The sequence below is a fragment of the Botrytis byssoidea genome (genome assembly GCF_014898295.1).
Source record: "Botrytis byssoidea strain MUCL 94 chromosome Unknown BBYS_029, whole genome shotgun sequence".
Taxonomy (NCBI): Eukaryota; Fungi; Ascomycota; class Leotiomycetes; order Helotiales; family Sclerotiniaceae; genus Botrytis; species Botrytis byssoidea.
The window spans coordinates 77,016-103,415 of NW_024065870.1; the positions used below are offsets into that span (position 1 = coordinate 77,016).

The 26,400-nt window shown below is 42.6% G+C and overlaps 11 protein-coding genes across 11 annotated transcripts; 3 read left to right on the forward strand and 8 right to left on the reverse strand.

Moving 5' to 3' along the window:
• Positions 1-60: 60 nt before the first annotated feature.
• Positions 61-2,034, reverse strand: EAE97_010597 (uncharacterized protein; the record flags this gene model as incomplete). The annotated part of the gene is made up of 1 exon (XM_038881112.1): positions 61-2,034. One exon carries the CDS (start codon positions 2,032-2,034, stop codon positions 61-63), a length of 1,974 nt encoding a protein of 657 aa, XP_038727973.1.
• Positions 2,035-5,420: 3,386 nt separating this feature from the next.
• EAE97_010598 (uncharacterized protein) lies at positions 5,421-7,238 on the reverse strand. The gene is made up of 4 exons (XM_038881113.1): positions 6,677-7,238; positions 6,390-6,626; positions 6,050-6,337; positions 5,421-5,980 (listed from the first exon to the last, which is right to left on the reverse strand). The coding sequence occupies exons 1-4, from the start codon at positions 6,998-7,000 to the stop codon at positions 5,621-5,623; spliced, it is 1,209 nt and encodes a 402-aa protein (XP_038727974.1). The 5' UTR covers positions 7,001-7,238; the 3' UTR covers positions 5,421-5,620.
• Positions 7,239-9,964: 2,726 nt separating this feature from the next.
• On the reverse strand, positions 9,965-10,479 carry EAE97_010599 (uncharacterized protein; the record flags this gene model as incomplete). The annotated part of the gene is made up of 2 exons (XM_038881114.1): positions 9,965-10,227; positions 10,338-10,479. 2 exons carry the CDS (start codon positions 10,477-10,479, stop codon positions 9,965-9,967), a joined length of 405 nt encoding a protein of 134 aa, XP_038727975.1.
• A 453-nt stretch (positions 10,480-10,932) lies between these two features.
• EAE97_010600 (uncharacterized protein) lies at positions 10,933-11,606 on the forward strand (the record flags this gene model as incomplete). The annotated part of the gene is made up of 2 exons (XM_038881115.1): positions 10,933-11,131; positions 11,194-11,606. The coding sequence occupies 2 exons, from the start codon at positions 10,933-10,935 to the stop codon at positions 11,604-11,606; spliced, it is 612 nt and encodes a 203-aa protein (XP_038727976.1).
• Positions 11,607-12,431: 825 nt separating this feature from the next.
• EAE97_010601 (uncharacterized protein) lies at positions 12,432-14,189 on the reverse strand (the record flags this gene model as incomplete). Its single annotated transcript, XM_038881116.1, has 1 exon — positions 12,432-14,189. One exon carries the CDS (start codon positions 14,187-14,189, stop codon positions 12,432-12,434), a length of 1,758 nt encoding a protein of 585 aa, XP_038727977.1.
• Positions 14,190-15,506: 1,317 nt separating this feature from the next.
• EAE97_010602 (uncharacterized protein) lies at positions 15,507-16,356 on the forward strand (the record flags this gene model as incomplete). Its single annotated transcript, XM_038881117.1, has 3 exons — positions 15,507-15,509; positions 15,559-15,932; positions 15,996-16,356. The coding sequence occupies 3 exons, from the start codon at positions 15,507-15,509 to the stop codon at positions 16,354-16,356; spliced, it is 738 nt and encodes a 245-aa protein (XP_038727978.1).
• A 417-nt stretch (positions 16,357-16,773) lies between these two features.
• Positions 16,774-17,193, reverse strand: EAE97_010603 (uncharacterized protein; the record flags this gene model as incomplete). The annotated part of the gene is made up of 2 exons (XM_038881118.1): positions 16,774-16,985; positions 17,037-17,193. The coding sequence occupies 2 exons, from the start codon at positions 17,191-17,193 to the stop codon at positions 16,774-16,776; spliced, it is 369 nt and encodes a 122-aa protein (XP_038727979.1).
• A 1,138-nt stretch (positions 17,194-18,331) lies between these two features.
• Positions 18,332-19,958, forward strand: EAE97_010604 (uncharacterized protein; the record flags this gene model as incomplete). Its single annotated transcript, XM_038881119.1, has 5 exons — positions 18,332-18,470; positions 18,528-18,731; positions 18,786-18,824; positions 18,876-19,056; positions 19,106-19,958. 5 exons carry the CDS (start codon positions 18,332-18,334, stop codon positions 19,956-19,958), a joined length of 1,416 nt encoding a protein of 471 aa, XP_038727980.1.
• Positions 19,959-20,489: 531 nt separating this feature from the next.
• EAE97_010605 (uncharacterized protein) lies at positions 20,490-21,204 on the reverse strand (the record flags this gene model as incomplete). Its single annotated transcript, XM_038881120.1, has 2 exons — positions 20,490-20,800; positions 20,862-21,204. 2 exons carry the CDS (start codon positions 21,202-21,204, stop codon positions 20,490-20,492), a joined length of 654 nt encoding a protein of 217 aa, XP_038727981.1.
• Positions 21,205-21,845: 641 nt separating this feature from the next.
• EAE97_010606 (uncharacterized protein) lies at positions 21,846-22,631 on the reverse strand (the record flags this gene model as incomplete). Its single annotated transcript, XM_038881121.1, has 2 exons — positions 21,846-22,137; positions 22,195-22,631. 2 exons carry the CDS (start codon positions 22,629-22,631, stop codon positions 21,846-21,848), a joined length of 729 nt encoding a protein of 242 aa, XP_038727982.1.
• A 1,818-nt stretch (positions 22,632-24,449) lies between these two features.
• On the reverse strand, positions 24,450-24,820 carry EAE97_010607 (uncharacterized protein; the record flags this gene model as incomplete). Its single annotated transcript, XM_038881122.1, has 2 exons — positions 24,450-24,659; positions 24,716-24,820. 2 exons carry the CDS (start codon positions 24,818-24,820, stop codon positions 24,450-24,452), a joined length of 315 nt encoding a protein of 104 aa, XP_038727983.1.
• Between the last annotated feature and the right edge of the window lie 1,580 nt (positions 24,821-26,400).

Here is a 26,400-nt window from a genome sequence, read left to right on the forward strand (position 1 = left end):
GCCATTCCCAAAATTCCGCGCCATGATGAATTTCGGCTGGCCACTGTTGCATTGTCCCTTTTAGATTGTTGCCTTGCCTCTCCCATTCCATGAGCTCAAGCTGTATGGTTCAAATCTCACCGATCGACGTTTTCTTCTAATAGCATTCGATCTGGAGACCACACGATAAGATTGCTGCTGAACGCTCATACTGCTTTCTGAGGTGTTCATGGTGGCTGCCAGGCTTGGCGGATCGGAGTTAGATCTTTGATTGACTTCCGAATCTTCCTCAAGGTCGCTTTCTGAAATGGTTTCCATTTTGATAGCATAGTCCTTCAGAGCATCAAAGATACGCTGTACTTCTAGATAGCAATTCTCATTAATAGCGGCGATTGTTGAAGTATAATTCTCTAGGATGCGAGACCCTCGGGGTTCTTCTGGGGCTGGAGCTACTACCATGGGGGTAGCTATTTGATGTTGGTTGTCGTTCATATCGCTTTCTGTGTCCCCAGTTTCTTCGGCGGAGGGCTGACGACTAGAATGGCGACAAAGAGGGGCTCCAAAATCGGTATCTTCTTGAATAGAGTCACCGGCTTCTTCTGACATCAAAGCAAGAGTTTCTAGCGATCGAAGGACTCTGTTGTTGGGGCCAAATACTCCACTGGTGGTGGTGGTTTCGGAATACACACGTGACGTAGAAGAGGCTTGGATGTCATACTCTATCATTTGATAACGCGTTCCATGCAAATTGATAACTTCGTCAATTGAAACAGCGAATTCACGGCGTAATCTCGCTACCCTGGGTCGTCTTCTCAAGGTCGCGCTTTCGCCTCTTGTCTCATTTGAAGCGTCTTCTATGATTGGCTCAACAGATCTTACAGACTTGGACTTGGAGATGAGGCACGTTCGTGCACAGTCAACTGGATTCAAAAGTCGGATGACTTCACCTTCGGCTTCTCTGGTGCCACGTGTATCAGCGTTCTCCCTGACTCCATTTCTGGTGAATGCGCCTAGATCTGCTTCATTGCGTCTTAGGGAAATTCTTGCTTCATTGTCTCTCCCGGACTGGCTCCACCTTCTTAAAGGATTAAGCCTTCCTGTCCATGAAGAGACCCTGTGGCGTATCAACTTCCAAGTTGACGTTTCCGGTTCCTCAGGAGATTCCTTAACCATCTTGTGTATTATAGTGATATTCCTATTCACAGGTTCAACTTCAATGATCTTTGGAGGGGTCTTCTCCTTCGAGAACAAGACTTGAGTATTGAAACTTGGATCAGGTACAATGGCGCCATTATGGATCTCTCCTGGACCTGCACTAAGTTCCTCTGATTCCCTGGCATTGTTGCTATTCATATCATTCAGATGGGAGATGACTGCTGGATCCCTGGAGGTGGACCCGGCCCCGAGAATATTTACCGAGATGGTTGACTTGTGAAATTCCAGCACCATTGATTCTTTAAGCTTCTTGTTTTGTCTTCTCTTGATGAAGCCGAACTGCAAGATTCGCTTATACAAAGATTGATTTGGTTTATCGTCATCTCCATTCTCATCTCCATTTTCATATCCATCTCCATGTTCGTATTTATATCCATATGCATTTTCATCGTCCGTTTGGATATTATCGTTGTCGAGGTCCTTTGTAGAGCAATGCTGATACTTCTGGAACGGAGACCTGCGGTGTTTCTTTCCCTTGATAGCATTCTTTCTGGTAAGTGGTTTGACCTTGGGTGCATTACCATTAGCATCGATGGACGACTTGGTTTCCATCTCTTTTCTATTTCCATTTCCAGTTGCGCTCAACTGCTTTGGCGATTTATAGACCTCGCTAGCACTGGCATTAACTTGTCTATTGAAGTTCGCGAACTCTTGAGTGGGAGTTTTAGCGAGATGGCCATAAACGGCGTTCTCCTCAGTTTGCATTCCATTGGCTTCATTTTGCGAAAATTGAGGAAAGTTCTCAGGACATGATGGCATGGCAATCGTCATCGAAGTTCGTTCGCTGGCGGTTTGGGTTCGTTTGTCAACCTCCTCTTGTGTTATTCTTCTATCAGACATTTTGATGATCAGGAATAAATGGGTTGTTGGAGGTGCGAGTTGATTTGTTATTTTAGATAGATATAGTGTGATATTTGAGCAGACAGTTCGAAGAAATTTAGGTATATATTGTTTTTCGCGTCGATCAAAGGTCTGTAGGCGATTGTATATTCGTTGTTATGTAAGACCTCTTCGACGATTTGAGTTGACTAGTTATGCAACTCAAGATGAGAGATAGGTATGATGTGATTTGTATATGATAGAGAAAATGTGTCGAAATTGGAGATAAGATGATGTTCAATGTAGATTCGAATATCTAGATAGCTATAGATTTGAGACCTCAGAGTCTTCGATATAGCAGATAGCTTTGTAGCTCAGTTTCTATGAACTGAGCTCCAACTAAAAGGGGAGGATAAAATTCGATAATCTGAGCTGGATGAGGATGTGGGGCATGATGGGTAACGGCTTGGATTCTGTGTTTTCTTTCTGGTGTGGGCGCATGCGTTGTTCGACGTTGAAGTAGACAACAGTGGAGTGTTGCTTGAGAAATAGAAAGAGAGAAGTAAAAGATTCGGAAAGGTGGGAGAGTGGGAAAGTAGGAATCTGGATACCTGGCCGTAGTTCTTAGAATTTAGCGCGTTTCCATCACTCTCTCAACCGTACTGATTATCATAACAGTCAATCACTCTTGCAAGTGATGTATACAGACTAGAACAATTTGAAACATTCTTGGGTTGCGATATCGAGAGGTGATTTCGTACACAGTTTGCTCTTATTGGTCGACTTTGAGTATTATTGCTCCACATGGGATTAAACTTCCCCTAAATTTAACGGTCGCTAAAACTGCCGAGTAGTGTCGTCTTGGCAATTTGTAACGGCGAAGATAGTGGTACAGCCTGCAATGAAAATAGCAGCGATCTCGTTGAATTATCTCTATGTCACACAATTGTTGGAATTACAAAGTTCAAAAATCAGTTTAATTGAACCCGATGTATCGTTCTCTATGGTAAAATATCAACTTTTCGTTTATTTCCCCGATTCTTATTATTGGGGATAAATATAGAAGGCGCGACTCGAGTGAATCAATACAGGATAGGATGTACATTCTCAGCATCAATAACTTTCCACCCCATCCACACCTACATAGAAAACTCCATCACGTCCTCATACTCGAGAACTTAGCTCATGTCCGGCATGTTGATTACCTCACTAGGGTACCAGATTTCACTTCATTGTTGATGATAAACTATGATACTGACGCGATAAAGCAACGCCTAGAGGTCGCGATGCGTCATTATTTGCTATTTTCATCACTCATGGCCGATTATTTCCTTGATTCCATTATCTTATTGTCTTGGGATTTACGAAGTCATGTCGCAATGCGCTTGATCTATGCTCGATTGGGGTATATTCGACATCCGGCTTGCACAAACAATCGTCACATTTGCATATTCTGGTATGCAGGATCTAGCGTATCGTACGTTCTTTCGAGTATCTCTTGTATCTCTCGGGAACGTTCTCAATTGATACACCCTACTCCCTACATGCTTATTCTTTCTACATCTCCTACCTGAAATCTTCCCCACCATCCGCAAAATCCCCAGCCTTCCATTATTCAATTGAACTTTACTTTCACGCCAGTTCTACCTTACTATAACTACCCAAACTACCTGCGTCATCTCAAAGATACCCCCACTCACACCCAACATCCTGTAAATTGATCATCCAACTACAAGTTCAGCTCAATATTCTAAAATGCAAACAGATATCACAAGAGATACACATAATGGTCGTTAAAGACCTTTATATTCAGCTTCCAGTGCAATATTGAGGACTTCTTGACTTTCAAAATAATTGGGCGTAAAGAAACAAGCATTTCCTTAAGATTTATCTTCGTTCTGGCTTGATGATATAGCGCGGCATAGCCCGAAGAAACAAACCTCATGCCATTTCCTCGTCTGGAGATACCATAATTCTCTCCTTCTTGCCGAACCAAAAGAAAGAGCTAGCCTAAACAGGCATATAACGTATGGTTAGATCGATTCTAGAGCCCTAAGGGGTATGGCTGGCATAATGGTAGCCAAGCCATTATGATAAAATCCATTTTTCCAATACCATGGTTCTCTCCCGTTCGCCGTAATCGATCTTGTCACTCGCACAAATCCCCATGATCTACATGCTACTTTTTTTCAAAACCCGGTATGCCACATGGCATATCCCTCCAAACAACGTGTGTTTTACACACTTAGTACTCACCATTTTGAGCCAAGCCATGGTTAATAAACGCATTATGAACGATTTATCATTGTGCATGACACTTAGATGTGCAACAAAACCTAATTTTCAACATCTCCATTTCTCACAACATCATTTGTGAGATCATGACATGGTTTCGCTTTTAGTACATTCTGGGTGGAGTCATTTCCCTAGTTTATTGCCGGTTTGAGAAAATATACGTGTATGTATATTCGTACGGGAAGTCTTCTTCACTAAGTCCTACTAATGCATTATAAGTTCTTGGGGGGTAGAGTAGTATATCTTAGTCAAGTCATGATTGGCTGCCGTGGGTTGAAAAAGAAACTTTGTCAAGTTGATCTGATTCTCAGTTTGATTCAAAATAATGCAGAAGTTTTTGAAAAACGCCTCTGCTTTTGATAAATTCTGTTCATAGAGCCGTTGAATTCTTAATTATGCAGAACTGTTGCGTCATCAAACCCTTCTCAATTTGGCAGGATCCATGAGACCCTCGTCTTGATCAATAAAAGAACGAATTCGGTGTATCTAATCTCTTTTGAAACTAATTGTATGAATATTAGCAGATATTGAATGAAACCTGCAAACTCAGTTCATCAATACTTACTCTCACTGTGCGAATATTAACAAGAAATGACGTGAAGGGTTTAACATTGATCTGAAATACTTGATTGTATCTCGCCACTCGCGATGTTGAAGTCGGATCGAATATTACGAAGGACTTGAATTTTGACATGGTTTAGAATGCTTGTCAAAGCAAAACGATGTTGGAAATGGAACTTTCCTCTGATGGAAGAACTGGGCCTTGTCAGCTAGACTTCCTACAATCCCCTCAGACCTGTACATTGATAAGATTTGGAGAGACTCGTTTCTATGTTTTACTTCTTCATGCCTCCAATCTAAAGATTCGTATGAGTAAATTCGAGTTTCGTTGTGTAGAAAGGGTGGAGTTATGGATTTTGGATGTTATTAAGACTTACAACTGAAAATGAAGTTGATGGTGTGTTGTCAGGTTTGGGTAATAATTAAGACATATCATCCTCTAACAATGGTGTATAGCCGAAGAAGGTCTACCGAAAAAAGTTTACAGCGTAATATTATCACTTTAAGATGAGGAGAATAACTATTTCACCAAAATATTTGTAATTCAACGAATTCCTAGCTACTTAACACATCCCAGCAAGCTTTTCACCCAAGAATCAAATAACTCATTCCAATCACTGAAGAGGTCTTCCCTATCCACCATTTTTTAAAGAGACAAAATAGCCAAGTCAATGGTAAGTACTTCGTTCGCATAACATTGACCCCTGGTCCCTTCCATCTACCTTTCAAACTCTGTGACCAATCAATGCATTTATGCACCGTTACCGTTGTAGGCAATGAGGTTTGGGCTTCCAGATCCAGCGCCGGTGATAAGATTGGCAGTAGCCAATGCCTTGATTCTAGCCACGACAGCAGCTGGTGTTGCCAAGCCCTCAAGAGCAATTAAGTAAGCTGCAAGACCTGCAACGTGAGGAGTGGCCATTGAAGTTCCGCTAATGGTGTTGGTAGCGGTTGTGGAACCGATCCAGGAGCTAAGAACATTGACACCGGGAGCAAAGACATCAAGAACGGCACCGTAGTTGGAGAAGGAAGCTCGGGCGTCGTTTGCATCAATGGCACCGACTGTGATAGCGTTAGGGGTGGAAGCGGGCGAGGTGTTAGCTGCGTTTGCCTGGATAGAGAGTTAGTAAATTCTGTTTTCTAAACCCAGAAATCAACATAGAAAAGGACCCAAACTTACATTGTCGTTTCCGGCAGCTACAACAACTGTTACACCTGCAGCAACTGTGCTTGTAACGGCACTGTTCAAAGCAGTAGATAGACCACCACCAAGAGACATGCTTAGAACAGACTTAGCACCACCGTTGGTAGCAACCCATTGAATACCAGAAATAACACCAGAGTTGGTTCCGGATCCAGAAGCATCAAGAACCTTAACACCAACGATCTTTGCCGACTTAGCAACACCGTATGTGCTACCACCAATAGTACCAGCGCAGTGAGTTCCGTGACCATTCTCATCAGTGTTCTATTCTGGGTTAGCAAATTCAATGACTGATTGCCAATAGGCTTGAACATACAGCTGATCCGGAGACAAAGTTGGCTCCCATGCTGGCACGTCCACCAAATTGAGAATGAGCAGCGTAGACACCAGTATCGACAACATAGACGGTCACACCACTTCCGGCGGTAGAATCATAGATGTAAGTGGTAGTATCTTGTGCACGGTGAGAAATACGACCTAGCCCCCAAGTAGCTCCAGTTTGAGTTTTCAATGCTGAAGCGTAGACCTTTTGATCTTTCTCGATGTATGCAACCTAGTCCAACTGTCAGTAATAGTCAAATACTTCGTAGTGAAAATACATACTTCTGGCTTGTTAGCGATCTCAACAATGCTTTCCGCATCAGCTGTGATCTGATATCCAGCGAAGTCGTGAATCTTGTAGTTTGCACCAACTGATACGGCGTTGTCACGTTTTGCGACGATAGCGTTAACAAAGTCAACATGGCTAGCAGTCACCTCTGGTGAGATATCCTTGTTATAGACGACAATATAGCTATCGGCGACGATATCCTTGGCGACGGTGGTTGGAGTCTTAATCTTTGGATGAGGAACTCCGATTGCTGGTGCACCAAAGACAGGAGCAAAGGCAGCCGCGAAAGCGGTAAGAACAGTGAGATAGCCAGCCATGGTAAAGTTGCGGTCAAAAGGTTATTCTTGATGAAGAGTTAATGAAGAAGATGTTCCTGGTGATAGAGTTTCAGAGGGATACAGAGGCAGTATTTAAATCAAAATGGATGAGGCTCTTCTGCATATGCAACTTGCATATGCAACCTACCATACTCATTGTCGACGATGATTCCGAGTTGCGAGCAAGATAAAATTGTCATGAACAGGATAGCCAGGGTACGTTGTAATTCAATATCACAACATTAGCTACATACCTCATCGTCACCTTCTACAAATGATTGTTATCACCACCTTCAGGCACAGGTCTATCACATTTATGGAAGCTGTTAAGGATATGACATGAAATATTGCTCTAGGGCCTGACTTGGCCACTGATAATCATCATGGAATGAAGAGTTTCTTGAAATGCTATTCGACCATCATATTGGTATGGAGGTGCTTGAAGAATGAAGCAAGCCAGTACTAGTATAACACCATCGAGAACGCCATCGACTAAGATAGACCACGAGCCGACACAAACGACATCAAATAGGTATGAATCTCAGGCTAAACGCCATCATGGTAGTGTATGTCATGCTCTCCCATTGATTCTCATGTCGAATTGGGAAGTTGTGAAGCTTTTCTTATCGATCTGTAAATATGTGGCATGCGATTGGCACATAACCTATAGTCTACGTAGGATTGCCAAGCGTGTAGCCAAGCGCTCATCCCAACAATCAAATGCAGTGACACTTGCAGATATGAAGAGACGCAGAAGCGCCAAGTGAAGTGGGCATATGATTGTACAATATCTTCAAAGATGGCTTCATCTCACTAAAATCGAATAACAACCTCCCTTTTCGAGAATGAACTTCTATCGAAATTTGTCTGGTTTCAAAGTTCGAAAGGATCTTGTGATGGCGAAATCATCTTGGCTATGACTTCGCGTTATTGTTTGATGAAATCTGTAATGCCGATATATTCGACGCCGTGGCTGAAAAGGCTTATCTCCTGCCGAAAAAAGATCATCTATAATATTCTCTTGATATGATTTTACCGTTGTATTTCTGCACACTATCTCACTCTTGATCATCTTGGCGGTTCCAGCTTGGCAGCACAAGATATTGCGATGACCCCAGCCGAGGCAAGGTGTAGACGCCAAGAATATGTACAGTTCAAGGCTGGTGAAATGAGAGGAACCTGATAGAATATGATATTGATGTCGTGCGACCGGTGATTGATCGTTGGAATAGTACTATTCGTCTTGGAAAAGCTTGTAATAAGGGTAATGGCACTTGGCTACGTTACTTGGTTACGTTGATTTAAAGATCAAGAGAGGGTACAGGAGAAGTACATAGGCGGAGAATCTTCAAATTGGGTTTCCGTCATGTTATCAGATAACCGTCTGGAATTAGCCGGATCTAGAATAGGAAGGAGTAGAATTTCCCCTGTCTATCACATGAATATCACGTGAATTTTAAAGTATTTAGTACAAGATATGTTGAGAGATGACTTCACTAATGTAACTACGAGCGGGTTGAGATTGAACCATTTTGAAGTGTGCGGGCTCTCGTAATCCGTTGCTAGAAGAGTTAGAACAGATAATGTTGACAGCGCCAGCAAATTAATTGCCTTGAGAGTCCGCACTGCGAGAGATTACGCTTCCTCTTCCCATGACCGGAAAACCAAACAACCGGGTATCAAAGGCAGTAGCACGGAATTTGCCCCCCTGAATCATGTCTTCTATATTAGCCGATCAAATATCAAAGATAGAACAACCGGATAACGGAACAGTCCTCGGTACCATGTATATCACATGAAGCATGCTTCAACGTGCAGCCCCTTTCAATTATTCTTCATTGAGATATCAGAGCTATTAATGTTCATGCATGTGTCGAATGCAAATGAGGGGATCATTCTGTAGATCATTCTACCCATCAAATATCTACCCAATCCAGGATCCAGAGATTATCTTTTCATGTCCTACCTCATAATTCTTCAACTCCTCAGTCCCGATTCCATACTTCATACTTGGTTCACGTCTAAATGCTTGAAAAACAAACAAGAATTTTCCATCCGCGCTTTTTGCCTTTCTCGAGTCGGAGATTAAGAAATGATCCGGATTATTTCAAGACGTTTCGTAGCCCCAACTCCACGAGAAAATACACAAAAATCTGACTCAAAGCGTCCGCAACGTTGAATCAAATATCACTAACATAACTGCGGGTGCATGATCAATCAGAAGACTGTTAAATGTTTCGCGAAGTGTTCTGTGTAGATCTAGAAGGCAGTCAGCCTGTTAAAGCCACCATAAAGGAGTTAATAAAATCAAAGGCACCTTGGTGTGTTTTTTCTAAACAAAAGAAGAGCAGGCAAACCAAACACAAGTAAGTTGTATCTTCAACGGAGTTCTCTAACTTATATAGAAATTCAAAGTGTCTAGCTCCGTAGTTCAATGATGGGTAAATCAATTCATCCGGCACTCAAGGGGTATGATTTTTTTACCAGGATACGTTGGCCGCCTACTTGGAAAGAAATTCTAAATGGCCTTGGTTACCTATCAAATTCTGACGTAGAGTTCACCAAGCGCAATAATATATCATGTTCAAAAACTCATTCAGGTAGATTTATTGTTGAAATCAAGAGATAATGTATCATTCCTGCTTGTTGAGATCATTTGAGGAAATTCCTGTAGGCAACTTCGCTTTCAAGATTCATCCTTCCATTCAAAGGTGTAGTTTTTCAGGACTTGTTGATCAAAAGCTTTGCCCTTTCTTTGTTAATTTCACTGGATCTTTGAAGCATAATTGAATGATCAAGGTCTTCGTTCTTATAAAATGTGCTTTATGTAGCCTGTCTCATGTGTCCGCGCACTCACTTGTGATCTTCCCCCAAGCCCTACCGACAGCATCAATGCTATCATTCTCTAGCAATCAGAACTTCTCAAGTCCGCCCCACCCACGACTCTTCCACTCCCACTTCCACTTACTTCTTACCAAAGTAATCAAAAGCGTCCCTAAATTTCCACCCCACCAATGTGCCCTGCGTATTTCCCTTCGCGTTATCCAGAACCCAACATTCCATGATATTCCCTCTCAATCTTTGTTCTCTTAATCCGAGAGAATTGACGCTGACTTTAGCCACGAGTTCTGCATCTTGGCTATCGGAGTTGTGTAGCCTACCCACATTGATGGTATCTTCTTCAAATAGGAGAAGACGGGGAAGAGCAATGCGGAAGTGGGTTGATGCTATAAGGGAGGAGTGTTAGTTCCTAATGTTAATAGGAGCAGATGGGGTGGAGCAAAGAGCAAGATGTGAACTGTGGATTTGTTAAAGGGAGGTAGGGAGAGATACTCACTATCAATATCTGAGCGGTCTGCCTTGTATAATTTTTTACTTGTTAAGTCAAAGATAATGGCATAGTTCTGTTCCCAGGTGGTGGGATGTTTTCTACCTGGTAGAAATTGTCCATTCAAGTTGTTCTGATTTTGTTGGTTCATTTTGGTGAAACTTTGATATATGTTTCGAGTTTTGAGAGGTTTTTTCTGTGTTCTGTAGATAATTCTTTTGACGAATTGTTCTTCTGATGCTTTAGATTTCTCATGCGGGAAAGATGGCAGCTTATATGCTATCTTGCGTCCCATACGGTCGAATATCATCTCAACGTTACTGTCCTCTTAGTGTGTGAATGCGTAGTTGATGAGTGAATAATTTCCAGTCCTGCACCCAAAGACTGGTGATATAAATGAAGGAGTTGTACTATATAATAACTGTATTAAAGATCAATCCGGCCGAGTTGCAAAACATTACGATTATCAAGCTTACAACGACATATAAGCTTGCATCTTTGACCGTTCGCCCTCTGATAAAATACACACTCGACCATCAGATCAAGTCGATAAATATACCCAGCGCTCTCATCAAGAATAAAGCGACAGTTCCAGGAATAAAAAATGTTGATTTATCATGATCCCCCTCCGTCGTATCAGGTCGATCATCATGTTTGGAATTCCGAAAGATGGGGATCCGAAGATTGGAAAGCAGCTCCGAAATCAACTACGCGACAGCTGAGCATCTGGGAGCAAAACAATGCCATCGTGTTTGATGTACCAGAACTCAGTGTGTACATCGTTGATCGTTCTGCTTTGACTTGTAACTATACCCTACTCTGTCCTTCCCTTTCTAGTTATTGTAAGAAATCTAACATTCCTTAGCAAACCATACACGCGTTGCGCTCGCCCCTCTCCGTTCCAAAAGCAAAGATGTGATCTACTTCGGAAATTCAAAGACAAACGTACTCAAGCGTAGTCTCAAACAAGGCTTCAAGAGCGGCTTCAAGAGAGGTGCTAAGCATGGCTTCAAGACGGATTTCATGACTACCCTCAAGAAGAATCTCAAGCGCAACAAAGAGACCGATTCGGTTGATCACTACTATTTAGCAAGTTATTTTATCGATTTCCTCGACGTACGGGAGGAAAGATTGAGGGGAGAAATCATGGAGGCTTGGGCTCTAGATGGTATGAATCCCAGCCCAGTCGATCGGATCAGTAGGTCAAAGTTTTGGGCTGCAAAGTATATGGTAAAGATGCGCGTTATTAAGGGCGCATCCTGCGATTTTAGACCTTAATTCGCATATTTACATGGGGTATCCCTTAATAGTGATCTGCATCTGTATAGAAAGCAGGTCAGCGTTGAGAAATGGTGGTATATGGATTTTCTTGATTTTTTGGTGTCTTCACGGAGTACGGATTTCGTAGACACCATGGCGAAATATATGGACACTAGCAAACATGATCCGTTTATGTTAATTGGCTGTAAATTTTGGGTAGTTCAATCTTGAGATAGGCTCAACTTAAATTGTCCTGCATGGGGTCAATTGCCGAACTATAATACTCTTCTGACAAAGACCAAATCTTCGTCATCAGATTCGAAATATTGATATAATTGTGCTTCTTTCCTCATGCATAGTTCCATCACTCGTGAAGATCTCCCCAGTCGAAAGTATACTAGCAAAACATACTATGTCATTCTCTCCAAGAACTTGGTCGCCTTCAATGTGATGAAAACAAGAAGAGCATCTCACAAACTAACCGCATTAGGAATACCTTGAATGATCTCACTGGAAAGAATCTATATATTTGACAGCTTTGATGGAGACGTCATTGAGTTATAAGATTGAAATATCTGCGGGTGTTGGCCGCTGGAAAAGTTTCCAGCCACAGATAACGGGATTACTTCCTTGAAAATCGCCTCATGTGCTAAGAATAATAATTTCCACGTAGAATGAATTAATGTCTGTGTGGAAGAGGAGGAGGAATTAATAAGAGTTGAAAACACTACAAAGTTTATTGCGCAGCTTTGCCAGTATCGAGAAATGTATTTTGAGGAGTTAGTCAATGTCCCACTCATCACTACCAGAGTATCCTTCATTATTCGCCTTAATCCTTGTGTATTATTTTTGTGCCTTCCAAGCATGCCAACCAGCTGCTACGCGTGTTTGTTTGATACTCCTCTGAACCGGATCTTGCTTAAGAGGATCATCTGGTGTTTTGTTCGCAGAAGTCTTTTTTATCTTTTCAATAGTTTTGAGATATTTTCTTTGGTCCTTGACTAACGCGACGTACTTCCCACCAAACCTCTGTTCAGCGCTCTCAAGCAGTTGTAAAATTTCGCGATCACGACCTCCTGCCTTACCCATAAAGTTCAACAGGCGGTCAGGATTACCGTCGAGTTCCATCTTCTGTCGGAGAAATCGCTCTTGTCGTTCGGGATCAATATCACCATATGCTAGGTTGTCAACACGCCACCCATATACTAAGGCTGCCTTTTGAGGGGCATGAGTGGGTGAGTATTCTGCAGAATGTAGCGCTTCATAATACAACCGATCGACTCTTTCAGCACGTTCTTTGTATGCAATTGTATTGATACCGTCTGTTTTTTGGTTGGACCTCAACACTTTTGCTACCGATATAAATTCTGCGGGGGATTTGATGATTTCCGCATATTTGAACAGGTACTTTTCGTAGAACGATATTTTGATACCTTTCCATAGTTCTGCACGACGGCGATAGATCTCGGCGTGCGGAATTTCGAAGGATCCGTCAGGGTAGGGCCCAATTTTCAATAGTTGTTCCCAGACATCATCCGCCTTTTGAAGGCGTGCAAAACGTGCTTCGTCGGATTCATTGGGAAGGATGTTGGCCGCAAGGTTTGTAGCTGACATGGACAACACAAATGCAGATGTATGATTAATTTTGAGTGCAATTTCAAAGCATGCGGAGGCTGCTTCATGACTACCACCTTCTCGATTTCTGGTACCTAATATGCACAAACAACTGGCCAAGTCCTCTGGATCCGGCAGAGAGTTATGAAATGAAACCTGCACTAGGGCACGCAAGTCAGGGAGTGTCTTCATCCAGTTTGCTCTTCCCCTGAATTCTTCCCAATCGGTAGCTGGTCCATTGATTATTTTACGACGATGGCATGGACTCAATGTCTGCGGAGACTGAGACATCTCTTCCGCTTCCTTTACTTGACCTGATAGCTCCAGGGCAGACTCGATCACATCTTCTGTTGCGCCCTGGCGCAAATATTTCAATGATCCTACAAAATCCTGCAAATCATACAACACCAACCCATACTCAACCCAATAGTCGGCAACGGCATTTTCACCAGCTACTTCTAACATCTGATCAGCGGCAGCTCTTGCTGCTGCGGGCTGCTTCAATTTCCGCAACGCGCGGCTTTTGAAACACAGACCTCTAGCAGATTCTTCTAATGAAGGAGTTCTGAGAAATTCATCAAGTGCTGCACCAGGTCGATGGTCGTTGAGAAGCGCTTCGATGGTCCAGAGTTTCTTTTCTGTGTCATCAGCCAAACCCGGCATTCCCTCCAGACGCTGGTATATCTGGCTAGCTTCACTATAATGTTCTGTTTCAAACAATCCTTTGGCCAAGTGCTTCAAAAACAGTGCATGATTTGGTTTTTCATGCAAATATCCTTGGGCAATGACCGCCGCATCCTCAAACAATCCAGCGGAAGATAACCCATTAACGCACAGAATCGCATAGTCAGGGGCATCAGATTGTTGCACTGCGGTGTTTATCGAGAGATGCGCGCCTTCGGACAGGGAAGAGGACGAAGAGGAAGACGTCAAAGGCGAAGGTTGGTCACTAGAATCATGCGAATTGATAGAGAGCCTCGAAAACATGGCAGGAAAATGCTACAAATTGGAATATGTTTGTCGAGTCGATATCAATGGTCAAAATATAGTGGGTAGATGTAGCAAAAATGATGTACTCCCAGGGCAAAGTGTTTGAGGTATGAGAAGATAGAATCACCGAAATCGTTGAGTTGTGAATGCTTGCAGGTGACTCAATAATTCTTTGTTCTCATTTTTTTTAAACGGCGAGGCTGATATCTTGTAGCAGCACCAGTAAAGAAACCCACAATCCAATTCCCAGCAGAAGCCCCGCTAAAGTGTAACGAGGATTTTTTTTTACAATGAAATGAGAGATGTAGAAAAATAATATACTGCAAAAAAGAAGGATGGATACGGAGAGGGCTGGAAGTATGCCATGAAAAAAGGAAAGATTGAAGGTGCCCTCAGATAAGCTCTCAAGTTCTCATTGCGAACACTTTCCATCTTATTTAGCCCCAAGGCAAGTATGAGATAGTAGGTTGGCCTGCAAATTTGGCTTTTTGGACACGTTTGGTCATCACCGGGCAAAGAAATAAACTTCCATAGACTTTCACATCGACACTATCGAAGTTTGTAAAGAATAGTCACAAGAATGATTGGAGATATGAAACTAGATTTGGTTAGCAATGGTTTCAGCTATAGAGGTCAAGAACTAAAGATTCCGAACGCCAGCGTAGAAAGATCTGATGAACGGAAGGGGGGTGAGACGGGATTGTTCTTACCAAGCTACTCCGATTGAAAACTATTTTCTGCTTTCAGCGATGATTCTTTTGCAAATGTAGAACCACAATCAATGCCTATGGTTTTCATTCCCGATCTCTCAGAAATTTGACCAATGGCTATTCAGAGTGATAGGACATAGCGAATATCTCAAGAGGAGCTGATTGTCGTCATTGTGGCTCGATCCAAATTATAGAATCAAAGACCTGCGACCGCCTAACAAGAAATCAAAGGTATTCGAGATGATAGATTTGGAAGCCTGCTAAGATTTCTGTTCATTCATTCACACATTCTGAACCTTCTGATTTCTCAGATGGTTAAGTAGTGTAAGCTCAATGATTGTTCTCGTCATTGCAGATTGTTGTTGGGATGGAAATTGATATTCCAGGCGCGCTGAAATACTTACAGCGCGTGTCGCTAAGCTAAAAACACGCTAAACAGTGGCTTACTGCTCAACCTTGTAGCTTTATTTTCGGCAGCCTCGTGGGTCCAAGCTCAAATTGATCGTTCATGAGAGTGTAAATATACTCGACGCATTTATTGAATCACATCGAAACCTCATTACTTCCATTAAAACCATATAATTCACGGGAGCTTCTCGAAATCATGGTATAGTTGGTATCTTAAATTGTCATATGATGGCTGCTAACATTTCTAGGCTCGTAATGCTGAGAAATCACAATCGATGCTGTTCCGCTTCAGGGAAGCGCAACAAGCAGAATTGGGTATTGTCGATGCTGGAAGGACGCGGCGCCCAAAGATGATAACGGAAGTCTCATCTATACCGTCGTGCGAAAAATGGAGGGGCCAAGTTTTGAAGGAGATCTCACGCAAAGTTAGCAAGATCCAGGATCCAAGTTTGAGTGACTTCATGATACGAGATTTGAACGATGAAATCAATAAGGCAATGAGAGAAAAATATATGTGGGAGGTGCAGATCAAAAATTTGGGGGGTCCGAATTATATGCGAGGTGGAGGGAAAGTCTATGATGATGAAGGGCGGGAGATACCAGGTGGTGGGAAGGGTTACAGGTATGCGTGCCCATGTGGTAATGAAGTATACGCGAATTGTGCTGATGGATGATTCTCTGCTAGGTATTTTGGACGCGCTAAAGAGTTACCGGGAGTGAAAGAAATGTTCGAAGCTGCAACAATAAAAACCCGCGAAGATCAACCTTTAGAGTCGAGAGTAGACCTGCGAAAACAAGTCGATGCTTCATATTATGGTTACAACCTTGACGAAGAAGACGGCACTTTGTTAGATTATGAAATACAAAAAGAGAAAGAGGCTTACGAGAACTTATTGGAAGGCAAAGATAAGAAAGCACCCGATGGTTGGGAGCCGTTACCCGGAGACGCAGGCGATGGCTCAGGATGGAGACTACCGACGAGCGAAGAAGTCCAGGAAGAGCTTGTTGATAGGCGACGAAGACGATTACTGGACAAACTGGGATAACGGGACCATGATCAACTTATAAAGCTACTATTACATACCCAATACGAGAATTCTAATCTGGCTTTGCAGTCCGAGTGAACGCCCTGGCTGCGACTCGATTTGGGGAGCACTAGGATATTTATGAAGATTTATGTTATGATGGCGCGCATTCTAGAACTTGTGAGTATTGAGTTTCTTAAGACGTGCTGGAGTGTGCGCCTGATTTTTCAGACATAGCACTCTGCGCCTATCTTGCGTTTCAACAAGTGTAATTATTGCCAAATAGCCAAAGTGTCTAGTGCCCAACTTTGATATCCAAATCTCCACTTCAGTCCTATAACGCCAGAAAAAGTAATACACAGGACCTCCAACATATGCATAGATACCCTGTATCTATATTTGGAGTAATCTTTCGCTCTTTGTATATTCTCCACCTCTTCAAAGCACATATTGTGGGATACCTTTTACCCAAATTTCGGCAATATTTCCTCGATACCGCTCAAATGCGACTTTTAATCCAAGACTGCTCAACTTGACTTCTGCGAGGACATCCGATCCTGCTGCTGAGTTCAATGGCATCGATATCCGAACGTTGTCCTTCTGCAGAGGACTTGGAGGACGCTTTGGAATCTTGATACGAGTGTGATCCGCTATATTCAATCAGTACTACTTCTTATGTTGACTCGACGCCGAAGTCATACCTTCGATTGCTTCGCGCTTTGTCGTCAATAACTTTTGTGAGGATACATCATAGACAATCGCATTTTTCGTCTCCCAGCTATTGGTTCGTTTCGACTTTCTGTCGATGGAATCGTGTGTTGCAATAGTCGTCTCGATGACTTCCGAGCTTCTCGGCATGATCAAAGATTGATTTGCGGTGGATTTCGGTGTGCCATTTAAACTGTATATTCGATCAATATTGATTGCTAATTTTGACCGTGGAAGAAAGGGGACACCTTCACCACAATATACGATGATCTTGCCAAAAGCCTGGTAGAGGCTCTGCAAGGCAGACTACAAATTTACATATGATCACATACACACGATTGCAAGGCGCCCATTCCTAGTGTCAGCTTTGCATCAGGATTTCTCGGGATCCTACTATCATCATAATGCACATTGATCCGAGCCATTCATCTATTATGGCAATCTGCCTTGGAAGGCCGATGGCTTCGAGAAGTCAGCAGTTTGCCTCGTAACTTACTCGTAACTTACCCGTTTGTGTTATCGTATGCAGGCCATTTAACGCTAGCCTACATTACGATTTCAGCCAATAGTCCTACGAAGATTATCAATAATGCAGCCCCTCTTCGTACTGGTTTCATCAATCTCACGTCAAGGTTGACTTTCATAATCCCCGTGTCATATCCTATTCTCTTGCACACGCCATTCCTAGAAGTTCATTGTCAAGATTCGATGATTGGTGAAAATTAGCTACAGGATTCAATGTGAAATACGCATAAGATATCCCTCTTCAACTAGATTCAAGGCGCGATCTATTAACAAGGCTGGCGGGTATATCAACGTTTATCCCACCACAATATCTTCTTGTGTGCCCGTTTTTGCGGTCGCAATATAGGAAACCACAATCCGTGCCTCAATGTCTAAATTGCTACTTTGAGTTACAGCGGTCGCAGCTTGAGAAGATTTGCCACAAATGATGACAGCCTTTGCACAGTAAATTGTCGAATTCTAAGGCATGATTTACTCAGCCACTAGATTGTGCTTCGTTTTGGGGGTAATTTATGATTGACACAGAGCCTCATTTCACTCTATACAATTCGTTCTCAGGCTCCAACCTATTAATTTGAGAAATTCTCAAGGGGTTCTCAAAGAAAAAAGTAGTAGGTCTCCCAAGACTGGTCCATTCATTCTCTTGATCATTTTTCGTGAGAAAAAAAAAGAACCCAACTCATTGACACCGTGGGATCCAGATGTTCCAAGACTTCGACGATTGTCAATCAGCGATGGAAACTCGCATAGCTCCAGTCATTCGATGGCTTCAACACTCTTCTTTCCGGATGTGTCTCCTACGAATCAAGCCAGCCGATCCATGAATCACAGTCCAAGTAGCAGTACAGGTCTCAATGGGTCAACGCATAATCCCTGGAATAAGAAATATATTCTTACGCTAGGTATATGTTATGAGTTTTTGGTTTGAAGCCTGCAGATAAAGCTAATCAGGTTTGTAGACGGCGGAGGTGTGCGTGGTCTATCTAGTCTACTTGTCATCCAACATCTTATGGTACTTTGTAATTCTTTTGAGCAGAGTCAAGACGAGCTGGTCAGGTCAAATTTTCATCCACTGCCATTCCAACAAGGTCAAGGATCGATTACCAACAGCAGAAAGTCCAGAAGTGCACAGTTCTTACCGGTACATTATTTTGACTATATTGGTATGAGATGCTCTTACTATATTTATCAGCAATGGTCAACTGACATCTTCACAGCAGGCACAAGTACTGGTGGATTGAGTGCTATTATGCTCAGTCGACTATGAATGAACAGTGATGACTGTATCCAAGAATACGAGAATTTAGGAGAGAATATATTTGGTCAACCACGGAAGCTTTCGATGCGTGGTCCAATACCGTGGAATCGGGAAAAGTATGATCATCGCAAACTTGAGCAATCTATAAAAGATGTTGTGAAAAGAAGAGACTGGAAAGAAGATCAAATTGCAGACTCTATGTATCCTTCAAATAAAGACCGGTGTTGGACGTACGTCTCTAAGATGCTAATCCGCGTTCACCTTGCTAATGTATTACAGAATCGTTTTAGCGGTCCGAGAAAACAACTCCGCCAACGCCCCTTACCTTTTTCGAACATACGAACATGTCAAATCAGAATTGAACTATTCTGAAGAGCTCAATCCCGGCCCACCGCTTCATATACCTATATGGCAAGTCGCCCGAGCAACTACTGCAGCGCCGACATATTTCAAACCATTTCAACTACTTAATGAACGCTTCGTAGATGGAGGATATGGTCATAACAACCCCACCTCGAGAACATTTGCAGAGGTCGAACAAGTACATGGCAAAGGCACTGTCGCCATCACACTTAGCATTGGTACTGGTCGACCCACAAAAGTCCAGCCAATAGCCAGACAGAACAGTGGGCTCATAAGCCACTACAGGCAAATGATCAAATATACCGCAACTACAACAACCGACTCCGAGCACACCCATGAATATGTAAAGGCACTGACCGCGGATCGATGTACCTATGAGCGCTTCAACGTTGATGGGGGACTAGGTGACATAGATCTTGGAGAATGGCGTGTTCATGGCAATGAAAACATGACTCTCAAAAGGATACGAGAACAAACTCATGTCTACCTCAATCAATCAGAGGTTCGAAGAAGAATGGAGCAAGTAGCCAAAATGCTAGTGAGGAATCGACAAGAGAGGTCGAGAACTGAAAAATGGGACGTTGTGGCTACGGGTCACAGATTTCACTGTCCTCGATGCTGTAACGAAGAGACGATCTTTACAAGGGAAGAAGATTTTAAGACTCATCTTTGTGAGGCTCATGAGTTTTCCAGTGCCTCCGGGGAATCTTTTGATGAACTTAGACTGAAAAAGGCGATTAGAGATGGGAGAATCTTGCATGCGGATTGAAGTTTCTATTGGTTGTACTTTTATTCACCGATGTATATCATAGGCAGGGTTGAGTAGAAGAGAGGGAATATTTGGCGTTTTAGCAGGATACCATGGATTTGTGTTTATATAGGCGCAGTATCTTTGTAATTGTATTGCTTTTGGCCCTGCGGAAGTCTATGTACAGTTAAGAATAGTAGAGGTCATGGGAGAAGAATGCTTCCAGGTGGGTGGAATATCGCTCTTCCGGTCCACGGTGAAATATCACAAGTCTTCATGCAAATGCAATCTAGCCCACTGCTTTCATTGCTCGATTTTGTTTTCAGCTCTTCGTAAATTATTTCGCATATTTCACCGAGCTCATATCATTTCCATGTTAACTTTTTTTTTTCTTCGAAAAAAGTCAAACGACTGCAGTACACCCAATTTCATAACTAGCTTCCAAAACCTTAAATTTTAGTCCTCGCACCATTTAAACTCAACACAACTAATAATTAAATTATTTTGTAACCAATTATTGCATTCGCTTAGATCCAGATCGAAAGATCCGACTCAATGAAACAAACGTTTATATCCAGGAAACTGAGTCTGTCCCTTACGAACACGCATCTCCACCTGTGTTGTTGTAGCCCAATATTTCCATTTACTAACCGTCTCGAATCGTCTTCCTTTGGGATCATTCAACACCCACGCCTCCCTAATCTCTCCTCTCAATCTCTCCTTTCTAACACCAAGACGGTCTATCAATGCATATGCCATGTATTGGAAATTGAGCGGATCACTTTTGGCACGCGTCATACGGTAGTAGATATAATCTTTCATGTAGGGACGCGCGCGAGGGAGGGAAATGCGTGTGTAATTATCTGAATCGATTAGCCACTCGCGAGTTATTGAAGAAGGAAGTTAAGGGGGTGGGGCCTCTACTTTCTACTGCGGAACGATCGGTAATACGTAGAGATGCATTAGCGACATCGAAAACGAGGGCATGGAGTTGCTCCCAGGTCTTTTTCGCCGGAGCCTGCTTGGTTTTCCTAATAACCTCTATTTTTCCTATCATTTCGGGCTGTGTGTGGAAGCTGATTTCTATGTCGAGATCTTTAAGTGCATTGAAATCTAGTCGTGCATTAACAGGGTTCGTAAGTGCCTCTGCGTTAATTGCGATGGGTGTTGAAGCCAGCTCGAAATCTCGCTCATGACTCTGCGATTCATGATCCTGAATTGCTGCAGGCAAAATATCTGCCAGGTAGGAGGGAGGGAAGAGGTCCATCTCGATTAGGGATTGTTGCTTTTTTCGTGATGGTTATATTATGGATGTGTTGACGGGCTTGCTTTGTGAACTAGAACACGATTCTGGAGAAGACGGCATTATGAAAGCTTTTGAAGAGTCGTGAGTTTTGTACTAATGCTACGTTAGATAACCGTAAGTATACTTGTATACGCTGCTCCGTTCATTCAATTCCACTGTCGTATTCAGAAACCGTAGTTCGACCCGCATACATCCATGGAGAATACTTGTAATAAGTATCGCTTTATCAATACATAATGAATGTGATAATCTGACTTGGAATCCTTGGTCCGCCATCACACGTGAAATCCGTACTGATGATTGCAATATAACACTCCTAATACACTCGCCGTTGATGAGCTCGGGATGAAGAGAAGTGGTACGTAAACAGAGCTTGGTTTACATTCAAGTTAAGTTGGAATTCGAATTCTCAACGGAAATTTCCATTAGAGACTGAGCTCTTCTACAAGATTTCCTTCCGTGAAATTATTATGTCTGGCCACAAGAAATTTTGTCACTTTTGTGCTCAAATCAGACTCTATCAAGGTTAACCGCCACTCTTTGGGGTAATGCGATCCAAGTGATCCAATATCAAACTTCATCCGATCTCTCATAATCCCATCTCACGCGGTGCACATCGACGACCAAACCATCATGATAATATTCAATTTCTCCACTCTCCCTTCCAGATTCTCCAGCTTCACTCGATCGCTATCTTTCACATATCCCATAACATCTCCAGAAAGTTTAGTCATAGCGGTTTTCCCCCAAACTGTTTTAACTTCACCTACTGACGGTGGTCCTATATACCAAGGCTCCAAATCATCCGGTCCTTCTGGATTATCCCAGATACCTATTGACGGATAGGCCAAGAAGAGATTCGAGAGGTTGGGACATCTCTGGACAGCGGCTATGCTACATTAATTTATGAGAAATTTCCAAAAAAAAAAAATCAGAAGATAGAGAACCTACATATCAGAACTATCTCCTCCATTGAGTAAGTCCACATCAAGCGCCAAATTTCTAAATCCTTCCAGACCTCCATTTTCCGCTAGATACTGCATCGTAAATCGGGCTTCGGATTTTCGATACTCTCGCGCGTGAATATAGGGAATATCTATTTTTAGATTCCAATAACAGTTGAACCGTTCGACAAGTTGCGTGAGGGCGTATTCACGAGACGCTTTGTTGATACGCAGTATCATGGGTAATTGGCGACCGTAGGATCTAGGGAAAGTGGTATAGAGATCGAGAGACTTGGTGGTGACATATTGGCCGTTGGGAAGAATCGGTGAGTAGTCTATGCGGAGTAGGCGCGGACCGGGGAGAGTGTAGAACCAGATCTGGTGTTGGAGTTCGAGGGGGAGGTTAGGGAAGAGAGTGAATGAGGAGTGCGAATGGAGAGACATGGTGATGGCTAGATTAGGAATTTCAAAGGACAAACAGTTTCTTGAGGACATAAAATACATGAGGTGAAAGAGAATATATCTTCAGCCGATTCATGAGAATAGCGGGGATGGATCAAATTAAGATTACATTATGCTGACATGACTGTGCCGCCACAGCTGACAGGCGCCAAGCCACTTGGAAGAAACGTATAAAACTTCCATCCATCATCTAGAGAGTCTTTGTGCAATCTTATCATATCATCAATTTGTGGAAAAGCTCCTGTTCGAGTATAGTGTTGCCTAATCGAGAAGGATCCACAAATGCAGCTTGACATGTGGGGTTGAATGTTCGACATCAAACCTCATTTGCAATACTCGACAGCGACTAGAAAGCGCTTCAAACCTTTTGGGAACCGTATTGAGAGGAGACTGCATCAAAAATGAGGGTTTGTACGATGCGAACTTTAGAGTAGCAAATAAGCTTCTTACGTGGAGAAAGTGGGAGCAAATCAAATCGTGAGATTGGATTATGGTCCAGGGACCCTGTAAGCGCGTCTCCTCAATTGGGAATTTCGTGAGGCCCCATCAAGTGTCAGCAGGCAAGGGTGGTATGATGTACCAAACGCCGTGCAGCTGGACTTTTTCTCATCTTATCCTGTCTTGTCTTTCCTATTGCAATTTGTACGTAGGGCCTTATGTAGAAGAGTGGAGCGCAACAAAATCGGAAAACGTAAAGTTGTTCCAGCGTTGATCTTTGTATGATGTAAGATCCCAAATCCAGGGATGATGGAAAGCTGTGTCGCTAAACAAATATGTACCTGAACGCACCGGCAGTGAGGACTCGGTAGCCGGGTGATTAAATCTCCTTTGAAGCTGCTCTCGATAATTTTGGATTCGTTGAATACCTTGTGGTATGAGGAAGTAGAATTATAGAGAGGAAGGTAAAGATCTCAAGCATTTGATGTGCGGAAATGAAAAGTTGACTTTCCGTGTATGTAGATTACATCACAAGGTGTAAAGGGAAGCAGAGAGCAATGAAAGGGAGAAAAGACAAAAGACAAAAGCGAGAAGAATACGATGATGAGAAGGAAAGAGATGAACGAATAGTTTTCAAGGCCCAAAACCCCTCTAGTTGGCCATAGACTATTACACACTCGAAACAACTGACTTATTGTACCTATTAAAAAGCCCTTAAATCCATCAAGTTCAGTCAATGCCATGAACAAATTGAGATATGCGAGTCTATCGCCAATAACAGGAGAAGATCTATCCTGGAGTACCACGGGAACGGAAAGGCATTCTTGGAGAACCAGATACAAAATCCGTGGCAGAGGTATACCAAGAATCTCAAATTTGTGGGGAGATAGGAAATAGTAAATTTGTGATAGATGTGGAATATATCATACGAAAATCAGTTTAGAGAACTAAATTACGAAGAAGTACAGACACTGTATCAGAGATAGGTGAAAGATAAAGGCTTGTCGAATAGTGAGACAGTGGTGAATAGGTGGCTGATGTGATTTTTTAAAACGCATTGGCGTAAGTAAGACTCCAATGCCATTATTTATCTTAGATTTAGATTGTTAGTCAAGAATACGGCAACGAGCAGACAAAGAATCATGCAAAGGGTATAAAACAATGTATTCCGAATCTCAAAAGGTATCTAAAGTCATTATTCATAACGCATGCCAGATCACACTGCAAACAATGCGAGGAAAATTCAAGCTCCGGCCCGGAATCCTGATGTGACCTTGCTCCTAAACACGCCAGCAATGCTGAATCGTATCGCCATTCTAAATCCGTCACCCGAAAGAGACATAAGCAAAGAGTATAACCCATCTACAAAATCACTAGAACAAGAGTCACCGCCATAGCAGTAAACATGCCAACAGCCACCAGACTCTGCACAAAACTGATCCAAATGCCTCGACCATCTTGTTTCTGTGGAGCTTTCAACACGCCTTCTTTGCTTGTATATAATGGGATTGTGCCATATCCAGACGACGAAATTGCGGCATTCTTCTCGATATCGATCATATCGAGTGGTTGCTGTGTGTGAAGTGATCAGCGAGTGGTAGGCATTGGTTGAGTGAGGGAAAACTTACCACGGCATTGGAGGGCTCGGACTTCTCTGTGGTAGAGTTTTCTGGAAGTGGTTTATACTCCATTGTTCGAGTAGTGACCGGAAATGGATATGGCAAGTGAAGCATGATGAAATCGTGGTCTTGGAATGGAAAGAAGAGATCCGTAGTGGCGACAAGGCAGTAAAAAATGGGAGAGTTTACTGATGTGATATGACTATGGAGATAAGAGATGTTTGATCGAATGTAGATTTATAACAAACCTTTTCCGAGGGAATTGTCTTCTTTTCTTCTAGCAAATCCATCTCCTAATGTCACACCAAATTTCTTATCGACCGACAGCAAATAAGAATAATGTGGTGTGTTGTCGATAAGCCATGAAAGTCTGCTGTGAATGGCATGTGATGGTGCTTATCTTTACGCAAGGGTCCAAAAAATCGCACACTCGTGATTTTTCATGCAGAAAGGACCCGGTAAACATTCAAAAACAATAGAAAAATATAGATAACGGGCTAGGGAGGACAAAATTATAGAGGAGCGGGTTTGTGAGATGGTGTGTAGAAGTATCAGCCTGATTGAGGTGCTAAAACCAATATGATAAGCATTGAAAAAAGTGTCATGTGAAGCCCATAATAGAGCAAATGATGCTGTGCTTGTGAACTCCACACGACATTGTTTTTACACGGCAATGGACCGAAATCTGCTTCAAGGCGAGACATACATATTGAGTGGGTTAAATGTGCTGCCGTCAAACAGATGAATAAGACGACAAAGGTCATCGCAAAATATGAAACATGTAATCTCACATCGAATTACATAGATCTGAGGAGCGAAGGCAGTATCGGGCCACCTCGCGTGCGACTTGGATACAAGGAGATGGTAGTGTATGCGCACGAATGGAAATCCCAAGAATGGCTGCCATTTCAACATGTATGCCACACCTCAATAGCACTGACCAAGAGGATTCCAGAAATCTGATATGTCTGCTTAGAAATTGCAAACCTTTGATGTCTTTCTTCTCGGACCGTAGACTTGCGGACTGTATTACACGGTATGCATGCACACTCGTGTTGAGATCAAACAATACATTCAGGTGATGTTTCCAACAAGCCAGTGTGAGACTTTCAGCATATCTTCTGCCAGATTTCGAGGAGATCCGGCTTATAGCTCGAGAAGCTCTTACACTTTGCACATCTAGAGCTATTCTCCCCGATCGTTCGAAGTGGCCATCGTTTCTCGGATCATGCAGACGAACAGATAAGTATGAGATTTGGAGCATTTGCCTAAACACTCTAAGTGATGATCAAATGGTCCAGCTAAAATAACAAGGAGCCTTCACTTCTAATCAGCATTTGTGGAATTGCAGTGCATATTGAATGATATCGTCAGCGGTGTTCGAGCGCATCGCAAGGGGAAGGGTTTCTCGTTTTATCTTGTCGCATGTAGAGGATACGTGGTATCGAACTCGCAATTGATGGCGTATATCACATCAAGGGGTTCTGGTGTTTACAAGAACCAGACTTTGGTAACGCTTAAATTCTGTTGAATCTGGACTGTTGAGTAGGAATTGAAAGGACGACGAAATTTCTCATCCCATTCGAAGAATTTCACACGCACAAACTCCTTTTGCAACAGTCTTCACTGCTCAATTGAAGGATCCTCTAATGGCAAAGTAAGAGTAAGAGTTTGAAGAGCTTTCTTCAGATTGT